We start from the raw sequence: 17,229 nt of genomic DNA on the forward strand, positions 1-17,229 counted from the left end.
GGCCAGTACTGAGATACCACCATTGCTCCTGGCAAGAGGGTTTTCTGCCAGAAGATAAAGTAGCCTTCTCTTCCCTACACACATTCTCCAGAAATTTCTACCAAGTACATCCAGAAACCAGTGCCAATACTATAGCAGTTGCGAGGATACGGACTTGGCCCGAGGCCACTGTCCTCACTCATGGACAGTCACGTGACAGAGAGTTCACCAGGCAAAAGCAAACAACTGATGGATGTAGCCTCCCAGAGGAAGATGCATGCCATCTTCACCTTCCTTCATGACATTTCCAGGGTTGCACCAATTTCACCAAATGCCTGAGAGGCGGCTGTCTGAAGCTGCATCAATTTTCCTGAAGATAACCTCTTCAGGCACCCACCCAAGCTCTCCCCTGGAGAAAGAGGCCCCCAGAGGCTACAGTGTGACCAGACCTGGGTGATACCCCTTTCTCAGTATACTCTACTTAATTATTTAAGGAATGAGACATTGTTTCCTTTATGGGCAACGTTTTCAGAACATTTAAAATTCATGGGAGAAGCCAAGGAGTGGTTTTTTTTTAGCTTCCTCCCTTAAAGCAAGTGATATGGCTTTCAATCAGACTGTGGGATTCCAATTCCAGTTTTCCAGAATATTCCAACCTTGGTGAGGCATGCCTGCTTTCAGAAAAAAAGATTGAGAGTAGAAAACAAAACATTAAAAAAAAAAAAAAGAGGAAGCTCTGACAAAGCCAAACTCGATTAATCATCACTTTTGTCTCATGGGAGCCACTTTTAAATTTAGCAGATCTGATTCTGTTGGTGCCAAAGTAAGGTAGGAGCCCCAGCCATCCCTTGGAACGCACTGGGTGCGGGGGCATACGAGGCCCCCCTAAGAGAGAAAACTGTCTTCAACCCACGAGCCACCCAACTCCACATGGTAGAAGGGAACCCAGTGCCACAGGCCCATAGACCATGCAGGTGGGGGACAGATGGCCCATGAGGCAGGCTCACCACCCCGAATGACATGCAGGGAGGACCTAACACCATAAGGAACATACTTTAGCAACACCATAAGGAACATACTTCTCACATCACAGAGGAGTCAGTTGAGGCCCTGCAACAGACAGAGGGCCCACTCTCCAAGGTGATATTTAATTCTCAGTCTCAGGAAAGCCAGACAAGTTTCCCAGGGCCTCTGCAGCCCAGAGCCACACACCTGAGTATCTGGAGGGTTCCATTTCCTCAGCAAAGCTCAGCCCATGAGATGCTCTCCCCAAGGACAGAGAAAACCCAGTAATACCCCAAGTTGTTTACTCCTCAGAACAAGAAGATCTGGACACAGTTCCTGCTGGTCTAACAGGCCCCCCTTCTGTCACTTGACACCTGTGCATATCCCACCTAGGACAGGTGCTTGCAAGTTCCCTCAGGTACCAATAGAGCCAAAACCAGGCTCCCTATGCCTCCTTCTCCCTAACTCTGGTTCCAGCAGTTGAGTCCACACAGAGTGAGCCCAACATCAAATAGCTGGTCATGTGAATGGAAACCGCTCTCTCTTCTCCCCACACCCTCACCTCCTGGGCCCGGCTTTTCCTCTCCAGCTAAATGCACCCCAAGTATTTTCAACAGTGGTTCTAATCTCTTTCAGGTTAAAGACCCTTTTGAAAATCTGATAAAAACTATGGATATTGCCCCCAGAAAAGCATATGCACAGGATTCTCTGTGCAGTTTGGGGGAGGCGTGTTCACAGACCCTTGAACTGCTCGGAGAAGCCACTCCTTAAGACACCCTCCTTCAAACCAGCCTCATGGAGTTGCTGGGGGTGGGGAGGCACCTGGCTGGCTCAGTCGGTGGAGCATGTGACTCTTGATCTCAGGGTTGTGAGTTTGAGCCCCATGTTGGAGGTAGAGATTACTTAAATAAATAAACAGTAAAATATAAAAACAAAACTGGAAACGTCCCTCACAGAACGTGTCCAGGTCCCTCCTGCTCTGATGCCGCTCCTCCAGACAGCCTTCCACACACCTCAATTTGGATGGATTCTGTGCCAGAATCAAATATTCTAGCTGCACAGCAAAGCAGACCCATCGCCTCCTTTATTATAGCTATCACATGCTTCAATGAAGGTCTTCCAAGTTTCTGGTGGCATTTGGGATGGACACATCACCAGGGCTGACTCACAGAGCTCACCTGCAACTGGGAGGCCCTGAGTCTCACATACTTGGAGAGATGTGCTCCATCACCACACCCCAAGACATGAACGTTCCCCACCCCTTCTTGGGAGAGCCGAGAGACCACACCTTCCTGGCCGCTGGGCTTCACCTGGGCTCCAGGTTCTTCCCTGCCCTGTCCACGCCTCCAGGGACTCACTGAAATCCGTGCTTAGATCCGCAGGCACCAGCAGCCCAACCAGGTGTTCCCTTCACCTTCACGCTTTCCCTGAAAACAGGCGGGTCCTGAGGCCTGCAGGGCCTGCCACATACGCAGCCCTACCCTTCTCGGCTCCCATGAAGGCAGAACACAGGGGAGACACGGTGATGGGGTGCCTGTGGCACCAGGAGGTGGCTCTCACCTCACCCTTGGAGGCGAGGCCATCCCAGCCAGCTGCCTTCCACCCGAGCTCACCGGCCTCCAAGTCCGTTCCTGCCACAACTCAGGGGCTTCAGCTCCAGGCCCAGCTTCGCTCTCTGCTTACCTCCTGTCACTGTCGCCATGCACCTGGACAACTCCCAATTTCCTGGACTCAGTCCTCATCCTCTGCTGCAATGCCTTCTACCCTGCACCCCTTCAGTGGCACTCCCCCACGGCCATCCACGGGATCCTTCAACTCCAAGAAAGCACTCCCTCCAATGTGACTCTCCAGTCCCTGGCTGCCCGCCCACCCCCATGGCCCATCCTTCCAGTTCCCTTGCTGATGGATGGCCCACCTCACAGACACCTCCACTCGCTCTCCACCAGCCACTTCTTGGCTTCCCTCTCTTCCTCCACGGACCCTACCCAATCCCCTGGGTCTGTCACTGCTTCCCACTCTGCGTGAACACCCTACCTCCCCAGCGTGGCAAACGCCCAACCTGGGGCCCCTGCCATCCACCCCCTCCAGGCCCACACCCAAGCCACTGGGTGACACCACAAAGGTGGGTGGACAAGTTTCATTTAAATTCATGTTCTCTGACCTCAAACTGTCACTCTGCAGTGGCCCACAAGCTTAGGGTTCTCTAGAAGGCTTGCCACCCACTCCCAGAGGATCCACACCTTCTCCTCAAGCTTCCCACACCCCACCCTCCACCCTGCTCTCAGCTCACGACCCTGCTCCTGCCCCATACTTTGTGGGGACAACAGCAGCCGCGACCTGAGCTCATGCATCTTCCACCACATCCAAACCTGCCTATGTCTGCCCCTATGGTGGCCTCCTTCCCATGACAGGGTGCCTCCCCCAACAAGGGACAGCCCTTCCCCTGGTGCTGAACCCCACCTCTGCCTTCCCTCAGGCAGCATCCCTGTCAGCATCTACCTGTGCTGGGCTCCTCCTCTCTTAAACACATCTTCCCTTCTCCAGCAGCTTCTCGTGTCCTTGTCCTACTCCCTGCTTCCTCCCCACTTCCCAGCCTCCCTTCCTGACCAACCAAGTGGCTCCTGGCTCCACCTACCACTGACCCAGTTCCCAGCCAGAGGTCAGAGGTCACTTCCCAGCAGAGCAACAGTGGACACCCAAGCCCTCTACCTAAAGACACTTCATCAGCCATCCTGATGCCACCAGCCCGGTTCCTCCTCCCTCCCCACCACTGCTCCCCTGTCTTCTTGGCTGGCTCCCCTCTTCTTGGCTGGCTCCCCTCTTCTTGGCTGGCTCCCATCCTGTACCACCATGGAGGTGGAGATGTGTGAGACTCCAGGCTCCACCCCCAGCCCTTCATCATGACCCTGCCCTATCCTGACTTCTGCTGAGCCCTACACACAGAGTTAATTGCTTTCTTCCCCACTCCACTCATCGCCTCAAGCTTGACATGTGGATTCTTCTTGACCTTGACTCCCCCCCTCGCTCCTGACCTGCTCCTCCTCCAGGCTTCCCCACATCAACTGGGTGCTTAAACCAGACACCAAAGGAGTCCTCCTGCTTCCTCCCTCTCCCTCACCCCTTACCCTACATCTGGTCCCGTGGAAAGTCCTGGCAAAGCCATCTCCAAGCTCCATGGAATCTGCCCGCTCCACTCCCTCTCCTCCACTCCTGTGACCTTCTGGGCCTCAGACAGCATCCTTTGTCATCTAGAGCCCAGGAGCCTCACACCTGCTCCATTTCTTGTCCCCTTCCTATCCAGTCTCTACGGAGCCCAGGGTAATTTTCCCAAAACTTCAGGAGGACTGTGCCACATCCCTGGAAAAACCATTCCATCCCACTGATGGCAACTCCTCACACTCCCGGCAGCTCCTGTCCACTCTGAACACCTGCCCTTCCCTCCACCGGGAATGATCTGTTCCCGTTCGTCACATAAGGCAGCAGCTTAAATGTCACGTCTTCAGAGAGGCACCTCCTCTGAGCCACGCATTCTAGAGTCCGCCTCAGCCCTTGCATCGTCCCCATGGGGCATGACCTGCAGGTCATTTTGTGAAGCTACTGGCAACTGGATGTCGCGAGGGGACGCCTGGCATCTGTCTTCTTCACTAAAATGTAAATGCCACAGTAAGAGGGAGGTGTCTGGTTTACTCACTATCGATCACACGTTGAAATGATGATATTTGGGATATGCTGGCTTAAAACACATTAAAACTTATTTCACCTGTTTCTTTTTTGCTTTTTCAATGTGGACCTGAGAACACGAAAAATCCCATATGTAGCAGTGATATTTCTACTGGGCTGCACTGGTCTGGTTAGCAAGGAAGCGGGGAGACGCAGATTATGACATGTTGGACAGAACACTGCATTATAATGAAATGTATTATGTGATAAATGATACACACGGGCACAGGCCAAGTACTCAGGGTACCCAGAAGACAGGCAGGTCGGGCTAGGTTACAGCAGGCTTGAAATGCCAAACTGATGAGGCTGAAGTCACAGAACATTGCTACTAAGCTGGATGCCTCGCAAGTAGCTTATGTCAACTGTTCAGTACGTGTGCACACGTGAAGACCAACACTGGGATGAGAGAGGACATGTTTGAACATGGTCGGAGAACAAGTATCCCAACACCCATGCCAACTCTAGTGGGTTCTCAGGCCTTTGTGAATGAACACACAGTCTAGGTATTCTCGTCTGCACAAGATTCAATGCTCCCATCTCCTCCTCTCCCCCGCTTAAAGAATTAGACTCATCCAAAGAGACAGGGTTTCTCTGAGCACCTCGACTTTGGGCCCCGGGGAGACTCCCTGAGCAGGGCTGACTGGGAAGTGAAGTGCAGCAGCAACCAGCCACCTGGTAAGCCAGGCGGGGGCGGGGAGCACCGATGAGCTGCCACCACCACCCTGCCTCTGCCCTCAGGCGTCGCGCTCAGCCTCCAGGTCAGCACATTAATGTCCATCCCTCCCAGAGATTATCTGCTCCCATGGAGCAAGGAAATCCACTTCTCACAGAGGTTAATAAACTTACAGATCTCATTATTCAAAGGGGTCATGCTGGCAAGAATTTTAATGCATTTTTTAGAAAGGGTCTGGAAGAATTATCAAAAACAGAACAATGACTGGCTGCTCGGAGGAGTGAGGGCAGAAAGGTGACTGAGCAGGCTCCCCCTCCTCCCACACAGTGTACCTCCCTCTGCTGTGGACGGCAGGACACTCAGAGCCCAGCCAGGGCAGCCGGCTCTGAATGCCCCCAACCTGGGTCTGGGACCACTTGCCTCTGCTCCTGCTCCCCGGGTCACTTGGTGAGTTTTTAGCTGTGGCGACTGGCACCTTCAGACTCCAACTGGGCCCCCAAGGTCACTCACAAGTGTGTGTCTGCCCCCAGCTAACTCCCTGCCCCGACCTCCACAACCAGATGCACCAAACCATTTATTTCTTCCTAATATACCTCTGGTCCTCAGAGCAGTTCTTTAGCTCACACTGAGAAGGAAAAGCCACCCTATCCAGCTCCTCATTCCCCTTCCCACCACAGCCTCAGAAAGCCTCTATTCCTGCAACTCACCTTCTCGGAGGACAACTCCCCGGGCCCCTCTGGAGGCTTCCTCCTCCCCTGAGGCTCTTGCTCCAGTTCCCTCCAGCCTCCAGCTCACTGCCTCTCACCTTCTCTGGTAATCTTCAATCTCTTTTCTTTGCCCTCAGTTCCCAACATGCTCAACTTACGAGACAAAGTCAGACCCTGATTGACTCACAAGCTCCCCTTCGTCTTCAGCCAGTGTGTCTACTCCTCACCATATACCCCCTTCCTTGAAAGGCCTAAAATGGACTGGAGCCTTACACTGAGCTCCCCTTAAAATCCACCCATCCATGCCCTGACACCACCCCCCCACACACACACACACACTGTGGTACTTGGGTCCTCACCTTTCTCCAAGCTTTCTGAGGCTTTGATCCCAAGAGCAGCCACCCAGCTCAACTCCTTTCCTCTGGCTCCCAAGACACCTTTCACCTCTGCTCTCAGACTCTTCTGGCCTCTGTCCCATCCATGGGCTTCTTCTCAATTCCTTCAACTGCCACCCTTATCCAGAGCTGCACTGTCATCTTCCTGACCTGTCCTCTCCATGGGAGACCAAATCCAAAGGTGATGGCTCCTAAACCCATACTTCTGGCTTCATCCTGACTGCTGAGTGCCAGAGCCGAATTCCTACTGACAGAGGCCACCCCATGGAAGACATGGGGTGGACATTCAGCATATTCACCCAAAACTAAGCTCTCACAATTGTCTCCCCAAAAACTGCACCTCCCTTGTAATCCCAACCTCATCCCATGGCATCAGTCACACAGCTGAGAAACATCTGAACTGTTGGCAACCCAGGCTCTTCCTTGGTCTCATCCCAGCAGTCAAGAACTGTGCGTCCACTGACCACATGACTTGTACAGTGCCTCTGAAGAACAGGGGTTTTGCTCCCAAACAGACTCAAGCTGTATTCCCAAACTCTGCCTTCCTGAGGGAATCCAAACGTATCCCTGAATCTCTCCAGGCCAGTCTCCCAACCAAGAAAGTGGGTGCTGCGAGAGTCAGTGTGATATTGTACAGACACAGTAACTCCAACCTGCTAACGCCTCATGAAGTGATAGTTTCTTTGTGGCTCAATTTAGTGATGCTATAGGAAAGACTCTCCAGCCCTCCTGGTGGGGTGGGAGGCACCAGCGAGGTGCCTTTTATATATCATCCATTTTCTTGTATTTCGAGGATTCCTGGAGACCACGTCGGATCCCTTACTGAACAGGGCGAGGTTTAGAACTGTGCCATGTCCTCTCCCCTCCGCCCCTCTGCTCCCAGCATGGTCCATTAACTCTCCACGCTGCCCCTTTCGCTACTGCCTCCAGAATAACCATCTGGCTCCAAGTATTACTCTCGTCCTTGGGCCTGAAAGTGCTCTCTCATAGTCTACAGACTGGAGTCCAAATTCCCTGGTATATAGCACCCCATCTTCTCCTGCTCCCCGAGCTCACTGCCTAGCACTGCCTCCTCCAGGTCTCTTTCTTTGGTACCAGGACCAACTGCTCCCCTCACCATGGCCTCACCTCTGGCAGGCTCCCAGCCACCCACAGGATTGAGTCCCAGCACCGAGGCACAGAGGCTATATTTTTCCCACCTTCTGTGCTCCTGAGCTGTCCATGACCTTCACACTCTCCCTCACCTCCCTGCCCACTAGATAGCTAAGGTACATCAAAACATGCGTTTCCTCAACTCCTCATGATGACCCTATGATGTCAGTACTGTTATCATTCACATTTCACAGATGAGGAAACTGAAGTTCAAAGGAGGTCAGTGTCTTGCTCCAGGTCATACATCCAGGTGCACGGGAAGCCAGGACTGAATCCAGGGTCTCTGGGCTCAACCTCCATGCTTCACCACTTCCCATGGGCATGGGCAGCTCTAAATGTCTTCCACCCACCCCATCCAATCTCCTCCTCATCTGCCCAGGAAACTCCTGCCCATCCTTCAAGACCCAGTTAAAAGGTCACCTCCTTCAAGAAGCCTTCTCACACCTCTTGCGGAAGAAGCACTTTATCCTTGTTCATATTTCAACAACAGCATTTGTCTCACTGCCCTCTTGACTTCCCACCCTCCTTTTCCCTCAGGAGGGCAGGGATCCTGTTATATAACCTGTCTTCCTGGTGCCTGGCCCAGAGATGGCACTCAATGGCTCGGTGGTGGTCACTGGTCAGATGCTCAAGAAAGGTACAAGAACTGATGAAGCGATTGGGGTGATGAGAAAGGAGTTCAGACCCCTAGGAATGGGTGAGGGCCGTGAAATGAACGTGAGGTCCTGAAACCTACTGATGCACAGTCCACACAGCCCCTGGCCCCATATTCCCCGAGTGAATCCATTAGGCAATGTCTGTCTGATGTCCACCTTCACCCACTGGACTTTAAGCCTTGTTCGTGGAGCCCCAGACTTTTATCACTGTGTTTCTGGCACCCAAACCAGCGCTGGACACACAGCAGATGGTCTCTTGAATTTCTTGAATGAATGAGTGAATAAATAGATCAAAAATCGAGTGAATGAAGGGTTCTCTGACCAGCAACATAAATTCTTAGTCTGATGCCCAGAGCAGGGAGAAATCTCTACTAATACCTCCCTGTGTCGACAACAGGTTGGGACAGAAGACTGGTCTTGTTGACAAACGTGGGTCAGTCGGCTCTCCTCACCTTCCACCTCTGGCCAGTGACCGTCCACCCACATCACCTGACAGGTTTTGTGGTGTGAGCAAGGCTTCATATTGTCAGGGTTGTCTAATGACAGGGAACTGACGCTGGTGCTGCTCAGGAGTGGCAGCAAGCAGCAGAGGACCAAGGCAGGGGTGGGGGTGGGGTACCCGAGAGGATCCAAGACAAGGGAATGGAACATCCCTGTCAGCATATTCCAGAAGGTCCTTCAGGGATCTCCCTCCAAACCCCACCCAAAGCAGAGAGGATGGTGATGACAATGACAATGGTGATAAACCTGGCCACCATTCACACATTACTTCTGTGCCAGGCATTGTGCTAAACGCTTTACACACATTCCCTGCTCAGTTACCTCACTGTGTATTTAACAGATGAAGACAGTGAAGTCAGAGAGAAAAGGACTGCTTCAAGCTCACACAGCTGAGGGGGCTGGGTTCGACTGTACTTAACCATCCTCCTCTGTCCACGTCCGTAAACTGGCCACCAGGTGAGACGGCCAGTTCTACCTCTAGTCTCTAGGGGCGTCAGACAGTTCTTCCTCAATCTGCATGAGCGAAATAGGCAAGGAAGCTGGCTCTGCTAGAGCTCCTCTTCCAGCCCCTTGGAGCCTCCCAGATCAGGCTCCATTCCTTTTCCCCATGAGGACCTTCTGGTCCCCTCCTCCCCCAAGGCAACAGAAGTCAAAGCAACTCTCCTTCCCTCCATATATCTGAACAACTCCACTAAAAGCTTTCCCAATTAAAGATCCCAGAAGGAATCCGATACCCAGGCAGCAGGATCTGGGATATTCCTCACTAATTGGGCCCCTGTGGACACCCCCGGCCCAATAATCCACAGATGAGAGCTCCCCCCAGAGCCAGAGGACAAAGAGCCTCTGCTGCCCTTACTTGTGACCTCCCTGGGGCAAGGTCAAGAGAAAGGGGTCTGCAAGAGCCGCTCCCTTAGCTGGGATCCAGCTTCTGTTCGGCTGGGAGGCACCTGCACACTGCACACCTCTCAGGCTAACCACTTTGGCTGGTGGTGATGCCACAGTCCCCAGTTCCCCAGAGGAATAATAATATGACTATCAACCAGGCTTGTGAATAAAAATGTTTTTTTTTCCTTAAATCTCTCGAATCGTTGACAAATGTCTAAATGTGTTCCCCACAAGCATATTTTTATTCTAACAAGCTAATTTGAAATATAATTTAAATAAATTCTACCAGAATGACACCATATGACTAACAGCACCCGGTGGCAGAACTACTGGAGACTTCATCGTAGTTTAGCAGAGGCTCCCAACCTGATGCTTCCCACACAAGCACACCCCACTAGGAAACTGGCTCATGACACCAGTGTTCACCTCCTGGCCCATAAGCACTGTACAATATCTAGAAATGCAAACACACTGGGGAAAAAAAAACAGTCTAACTCTCAAGATCTATAAGGTCAGGATTTGGCATCTGAGATTTCTGATAAAATGCTTTCTCGTCTATCGTAAGCCAGTTTCTGGACTGCTGTTCACCTTTTTTACACTGTTATAAAAATTATTGAAGTACAATTGACATACAATGTTATACTAGTTTTGTGTTCACTGCTTTTTTGGAGAAATGTAAAGTTTTTCAAGTGCTTCGCATCCCCACTCCATGTACCAAAGGTAGATTTTTCCAAAGATTTTAGATGCCTATGCTGGCAGAGGTGACATGTCACAGGATTTATCCAGGTTTTGTGTGTGTGCGTTTTAATTGCCTCATAACTAAGGCAGGGAATACAATGTCCTTCCCATATATACGTCCTTGCCAACCCTCTTGCCAAGGCGATTCTCTGAAGGAGGGGCTGTGGTACCCACCAGACAAAGGGCTTTGAAGCAGAAAGGGCACTCAGGGGTGGGCATGGGTGCTTTCTGCTTGCAGAGAACATTCTTGTCCAGGTCTGAAAGGAGAATCACTCTGCCCCGATATTTCCAAACGAGGAGAAACAATCTGAGCAGCTGGGTCCTAGTCCACCAACCACCCTTAGCAACAGTGATGAATCCTTGATGTTCCTACCAAGATTCACTAAGAAGCAGTGACTCACCCAAAATTACACAGTTGCCACAAATTACCCAATGTTAATTGTGATCCTGGTTTCTCTACCATTTCTTTCCTTCGGTAATTCATTTAGAGCAACCAACTGCTTTAAGGAACTGTCAAAATGTCTTTCCCCCCCCAAATACCCTGCCTTATTCTAGAGGGGATTCAAGCAAGTTTTCAAAGATGCATAAAATTTAGCAAAATGAAGAATCAGAAGTAGGTGTGGATTTAAATACTGATGCGTATTTATAGTTACTGGCATGAAAAGATGTCCACTCAAGGTATTTTAAGTTACAAAACTTACATTTCAAAACAGATGTAGGGTATGATTCCATTTTGTTAAAAATACATTTGTTCCAGGTAGACCTACATCTAGACACGGGGACATACATAGACAAGAAGTCTGCAGACAGACACTTGATTACTGAGGGAGGTCATCCCTGAGACATGGGATGACAAGTAATTTTCACTTCCTTCTCTATGCTGCTATGTTTTTGTATGAACATGTAGCATTTTTATAATTAGAAAAAAGCAAAGCTATTTTCATTTTGTTTAAAAAAAATAAGTGGTAGATGAGCAAGAGAAAAGGCGAACAAGGGAGGGCTGTAAGATGGAGCAAAGAATAAAGGTGATGGATGAGGTCTGATAAATTTTGCTAAGACTGAACACATATTTAACTCTAAGTTCCCCAGGAGCCACTGCAGAAAAGAAAGCTAATGATTTACACAAATCACAACACCCACTTGACAAAAACAAACCACCTGCTCTGCTCTGAGTTCTCCTCCAAAGGACCGTGTAGGAGCAACAAATGTGCCCTTGACCCCATCGGAAAACTCTCAAGGGCGAGGGGTTTCGGTGCTGTAGCCTACAAGAATCATGGCCTCTCCCCAAAGTGAAAGTTAACCCAAAGAGTCTTCACTCATTCCTATTCATTCATTCATTCATTCCATACATATCTATTCAGTGCCTACCCCATTCCAAATACTATGGTGGGTGTTTTTGGTTTTTTTTTTTTCCAACTCTTGCACAAAGGGAGATGCTAAGGGCTGCCTACATAATGAGGGTGATCCTAAATGCTAACGGCCCCCTGGCACTCTCTATAGCATACCAGGGCATCTGTCCTAAGTGCCCCAAATAGGCCGGCACTGCCTTTAACATTTTTGGAGGGCAACATTTTGTTTCAACTCATACATAAAACTGGAACTTCTATATGTGGCTTATCTCTGATTCTAAAACACAAACTCTGTAAAGGCAGGAGTGACCTAGAAGGTCTGCTCATCCTGTGTTTCCAAAAGACCCTCCAAATGCTTTAGAGATGAACAGATCGAAGGAAACTTAGGAAGTGAAGTTTAGAAAACCCAAGGCAGGACCCAGAAAGACAAGTTCCCTCAAGGCATCTGAGAAATGTTACCTGTTTTAGTCAACATGAACCCCAGAGCAAAGTCCTTTGCAGGAGGAATGGAAAGTTAGAGAGGAAGTAATGAACAGCAAGAGAAAGCTAACCAGTCTAGATTACCAAAAGAATGCCCTGGGTGTCAGATAACTTCAACTGTGCCCACCACACCCTGCAACGTAATCTTGGCTGGACAAAATCAAGGGGTGTAAACCGAAGCCAAGCAGAACTACAGTAGATCTTGTTTGTAAACACTGACAAAATCAGCTAAAAGTCACAACAGCAGGCAAGCCGGCTTTTCTGTTACCTTTTGCAGGCGGGTAAAAAGATAATTTACAACCCCAGTACTCGGATGACAGCTGACAGCTTGAGAATTAACCCAAGTCCTACTAAAAGCTAAGTGGCTTGCTTTAGCATTAAAAGAAAATTGCATCCAAATGTGATTTCTTTCTCTCTTGGCCCTTGCAACCCTCAATTAAGCAAGCTATATAAAAGGTAATCCAAAAATTATCACAACTTCCAGGCCGGCATCCAAGCAAGGCCACCCACCTCAGTCAAGCATTAACTCAATCAAAAAATACTGGGGGCCTATTTGGCACCTGTCACTGTGCTAAGTGTTGAAAAACACTGGAGAAAGAGGTAAGACCCTATCTTTGTGGGATGTTATTGGGGAAGACGGATTATAATTAAGTAAACAAAGCCCAAATGATTACATATGTGCTGCAGTGAGCAACTGTAGAAAAAAAGCTGTGGCTATGCTAGCAAGTAAAGGTGGGGGTCAGGAAAGACTGCAGGTGACCCTGATGCCGGAATCCAAAGCATAAGGAGGAGGAAGGTATTTGCAGAGCCAAGGCAAGAGCATCCCAGGCAAAGGGAAGGGCAAGTTCAAAGATCCTCAGGCAGAACAAGAATAGCAATGAGGCTCACGTTAGCAGAAGGCAGTGAGGGATGGCCGGAGTGACAAGGGAAGTTGGAGATGAGGTATAGGCCAGCCCCTGGTGCTGACAGGTGTTCAAGGAAGAGGATGATATGATTCTGATCTGCAATTTTGAAAGCCAGGCACTCGGGCTCCCGGGTAGGGAATGGACTGGAGATACCCAAGGCAGAAGCTGAGGAAGTTGGTCCAGGAAGGAGGCAAGGGTGGCCAGGACCAGAGTGGGAGCCAAGATCCCAGGACACATGGACACCTAGAGGTAGAACCCTAGGACAGCCTGGAGGATGAGGAAGAGGAGAAGCAAGGACCACTCCTAGCAAGAGGGTGGGTAGTGGGGCCACTGACTGGGACAGAGAAGACGGAGGGAAGGGGAGAGCTGGAAGGGTTATCAAGAGCTCCGTTCATGAACAAGAATTGGAAGCCCCCAGAAGCGCCGTGTTGGAAATAAAACCATGGGAATCACCAGGAGATGATGGGGGCGGGGGGGGGGGGTGGATCATATTACCTGGGAAGAGAGTGTCAACCACACGAAGGAAGCCAGTCTAGTCCCTGAGTGGCCCCATGATGCAGTGGTCAGAGGAGCAAGAGCAGGGAGACTGGAGAGGAACCATCAGGAAGGGGAGCAGAGAAGCAGGGGAGTGTGGTAGTTAGAAGCTGGAGGGCAGTGGGAAGGGAGGGTGGCCAGTGGATAGGAACACAGCCGAGGGATTAACACAAGGACAGCCATCTGGCCCCATGCAGGTTCCCAGGGACCTGCACTTGGGGCGGGACAGCAGAGTGTGGGGGTTAACGAATGGCAGGAGAAGTGAGCCAACGGGGACGGTGGGTTTGGGGTGGATCTTCTGAGTCATCTTCAGGTGAAAAGGAGCAGAGAAGCAGCAGAGAGCCATAAAGTGACAGAAGCTAGAGCTCTGCTCTCCAATATGGCAGCCACCACCCACATGTGGCTTTTCCATTCCAATTAAATTAAAAATTCAGGTCCTTGGTCACACGAGCCACATTTCAGGTGCCCAACAGCCACTCGTGGCAGGTGGCAGCCATATGGGGCCCCGCAGACATAGACTGTCTCATGGGTGAGGAAAGGTCTCCTGGATGGCACTGAGCCAAGCCCCAGTGTACACTGCTGGGAAAACCCAGGAAGGAGGAGAGAGAGATGGTGCCTGATGAGGTGAGAGGGGTGGGATGGATGGTCCTGGCCGGGTGACAAGACGAAGGCCTGGCCAGCCACTGAGCCAGGTGGGAAGAAAGCCACCAGGGTAGTGCAGGTAGTAGGAAGACGAGGCTTTCCTCAGTCTGTGGAGGGACCTGTTCTGTCAGCAAAGGGAGGCAGGTATATGTGAGGAGACGAGAGGTCTGAGATGTGAGAAGGTCTGCACCAGCGGCCTCTTCCTCAGGCAGAGAAAACAAACTTACTGGGGAAACCACAGGCTTAATGCAAAACCACTTCACAGAAGAGAAGCAGAAAGTGAATGTGTGAAAGAGGATAAGCATCTTAAGTGAGGAAGAAGTAAACTCAGGGTTTTGTTTTCCCCCCCTTAAGTCTCAGCCATGTCTGCACAGTCGAGCCGTGACAGGGCTACAGGACCACAGTGAGGATCCCTCCTGGCTGCCCTTCTGTTCTCCCCCCTCATCCTACTCAACTCTCGGAGAGGATGACATTGGTACTATTTTAGGTTGAGATGGCTCCCTCCACCCTCTGTCTCAACTGCTCATCCAGCCCCGGCTCCATCTCAATTTACAGCCATGGTTTGTATGTTCACATGAATCACAGAAGACGCGGGTACAGTGAAGCTGGCAGAAGCAGGCAGGAGTTACACGCCAGCCCTCACCTACAAGAAGGGAGTAACACACATGTACCGAGTGATGCTAAAACGACAGGAAAGCCACATTCCCTTTCAACAAGCTCCCTGAGCTACTCCTCCCTGATGCTCCACAAACAAACATTACCTTCTGACATTTTCTTCAAGCTTTTACGAGTAAACATTTTCATGTCCACAGAACTATTTGATCTCAACCACAGAGTTTCAATATTCGTTTTTGATCACGCAAGTGTGTTTGTGCTGTCTGTGCCGAGGGGGGGGGGGGGGGGGGGGGGGGGGGGGCACAGAGTTAAAATTACCAGATCCCTTTGATCTTCCATCTTGAGACCTACATTAGCCAACTCCTTCCCGCTGCCCCCACCTCGTACATTTTTTTAAGTATGAAATCTGAGAATCTCAAAGGTTCCCACTGCACAAAGAGGTCACTGGAAATGTTACAGAAAACCTGCTTTCCAACCAGTGTGCCTCTGGTAAAAATCAACCATAGTTGCTCTATGTGTGCAATCTCCTGGATTGGCACCAATCTCTTAAGCCAACCTCTCGGTCCCTCTGCTCTACTCATGGAGGTCTGGAGCCCTCACACTTTCCTTCAACGAAATTCCTCTCCACCTGCCTCTGGTTCCTTCTGATACTTGCAGACCCCACAGACAATATTCGCTGGAGAAGATGACTCCAGAAATTTATGTGGAGTGCGGTACAATAGAGCCACTGACCCTGGGAGCTAGGTCAGGCCACCAGGACAATTTCACCCCTTTCCACTCCTCCCCAACCCCATAGAGAAAAGAACGACCTCTAGACCCACCCAGCAGAAGTCTTAGGGTCAGGAGGGCCGTTTGAAGGCCGCCCTACTTACAGCAGCAGGGGACAATTCAGGAACTCTGGTTCACCGGCCCACACCCCCCACCACCCCAGGGTCCCTGTCAGGCTGGGGCTTCCCCTCTGCTGAGGCACAAATGTCCTTCTACAAACGCTCATCAGCTGCCCAACTGGGGATAGTCACCGAACCACTTAAAGCATCAGTTTCCTCATCTGTAAAATGGGCATAATTAACTGTTCCAGGAAATCGTCACCACGTGCTCCCGGCGGGTGAGCAGGTGTAAGGAGTTAATCGTGTTGTTAGCACAGTGGCTCCCTGACTCACAGCGCCTGCTGCTCGCGGAGACGCCGAAGAGAAATCTATCCTGCTTTTTAAATTACTTTATAGACTCGAGCATTAGTCACTTGCACAGAGTGCTTTAACTTCTCCCCCGAGCATCTTACTCCGCTGTGTGGAGGACCGGAGCCTCACCCGGCTCCTTCCAGACTCTCACCCTCCTCCGTCTGGAAGCAGAGTCCAAGTCCACTATTCCTACGCTCGAGCGGGGTGGGGGGCGGGCACGATTATCCGGTCTGCTTCCTTTCCAGGAAAACTTCTATTTCCATTCTGTCGTGGAGGACGACAAGCTGCTTCTCACACTCACAAACACAGGCCCCGGAGTTGGTCGCGCCCGGGGACCGCGGGAGCCCGGCCAGGGTCCCCGTCCCCGCCGCTGCCGCTGCCGCGCCCCGGGGGCCAGCTCGGAGGAGGAGGCCCGAAAGTCCGCGCCCAGGCCGGGCCGCCCGTGCCGGGGGCGGAGGGCGCGGGGTCGGGACCCCCCGGGCTGGCAGGCGCAGGCGCCGCCCCGCGCTCGCCCCCGGCCCCGGCCCCCGGCCCCCGCCCCGGCCCCGGCCCCGGTGCGGCGGGCGGGCGCGCGCGGAGGGCGCCGGCCCCCGGAGGCTCGGAGCCGGGGCCGCCTGGCGGCCCCTCCGGCGGGCGCTGGCTCACTCACCCCATCTCCGGCGCTGCTCCGGCCGCCGCTCCGACGGGCCCCCCGGCGCTTGCTCCCAGCGCGCTCCGCAGCCGCTCCCCGCGCCGCACATGCGGCGGCCCGTGCGCGCCCGGCTCAGCCCCGGCGCCGCTCCATTGCGCGGGGTGCGCGGTGCCGCCGCCGCCAGGCGCGGGCGGGCGGGGGCTGGGCCGGCGGGGGCTGGGCGGCCGCGCTCCGGCCCCGCCCCGCCCCGCCCCGCCCCGCTCCCCGCGCCCGCTCCTTACGTAACCTCGGGGGGCCTCCGGCCGCGGCGCCCGCCTCCCCGCCGCCCCCTTCCCGCCGCGGGCGGTGTGGGCGCGCCCCCGCTCCTGGCCGCCGGGGGCGAGCGTCCCGCCCGCTGGACGCCGAGTCGCGCTCGCAGCGGGAGGGACTTTGGGGGCCGCCCTGCGGTCGCAGATGAGGCAACTGAGGCCCCGGCAGGGGGAGT

General features: G+C 52.4%; 1 protein-coding gene across 4 annotated transcripts in view; it reads right to left on the reverse strand.

Moving 5' to 3' along the window:
• The window catches only part of HOMER2 (homer scaffold protein 2), a 94,300-nt gene extending 77,365 nt beyond the window's left edge, over positions 1–16,935 (reverse strand). For 2 of the 4 annotated variants that reach the window (XM_072737421.1, XM_072737420.1), the window contains exon 1: positions 16,764–16,891. Coding sequence is in view for 2 of the 4 variants with exons in the window: in XM_072737422.1 (XP_072593523.1) it covers positions 16,764–16,768 (5 nt within the window). In the remaining 2 variants the exon portion in view is untranslated. Of the gene's footprint in view, positions 1–16,763 lie in introns of all 4 variants that reach the window. The other 2 variants (XM_072737422.1, XM_072737419.1) reach the window with 2 other exon arrangements.
• Between the last annotated feature and the right edge of the window lie 294 nt (positions 16,936–17,229).

The sequence above is a fragment of the Vulpes vulpes genome, chromosome 14, assembly GCF_048418805.1.
Source record: "Vulpes vulpes isolate BD-2025 chromosome 14, VulVul3, whole genome shotgun sequence".
In the NCBI taxonomy this organism is placed as follows: domain Eukaryota; kingdom Metazoa; phylum Chordata; class Mammalia; order Carnivora; family Canidae; genus Vulpes; species Vulpes vulpes.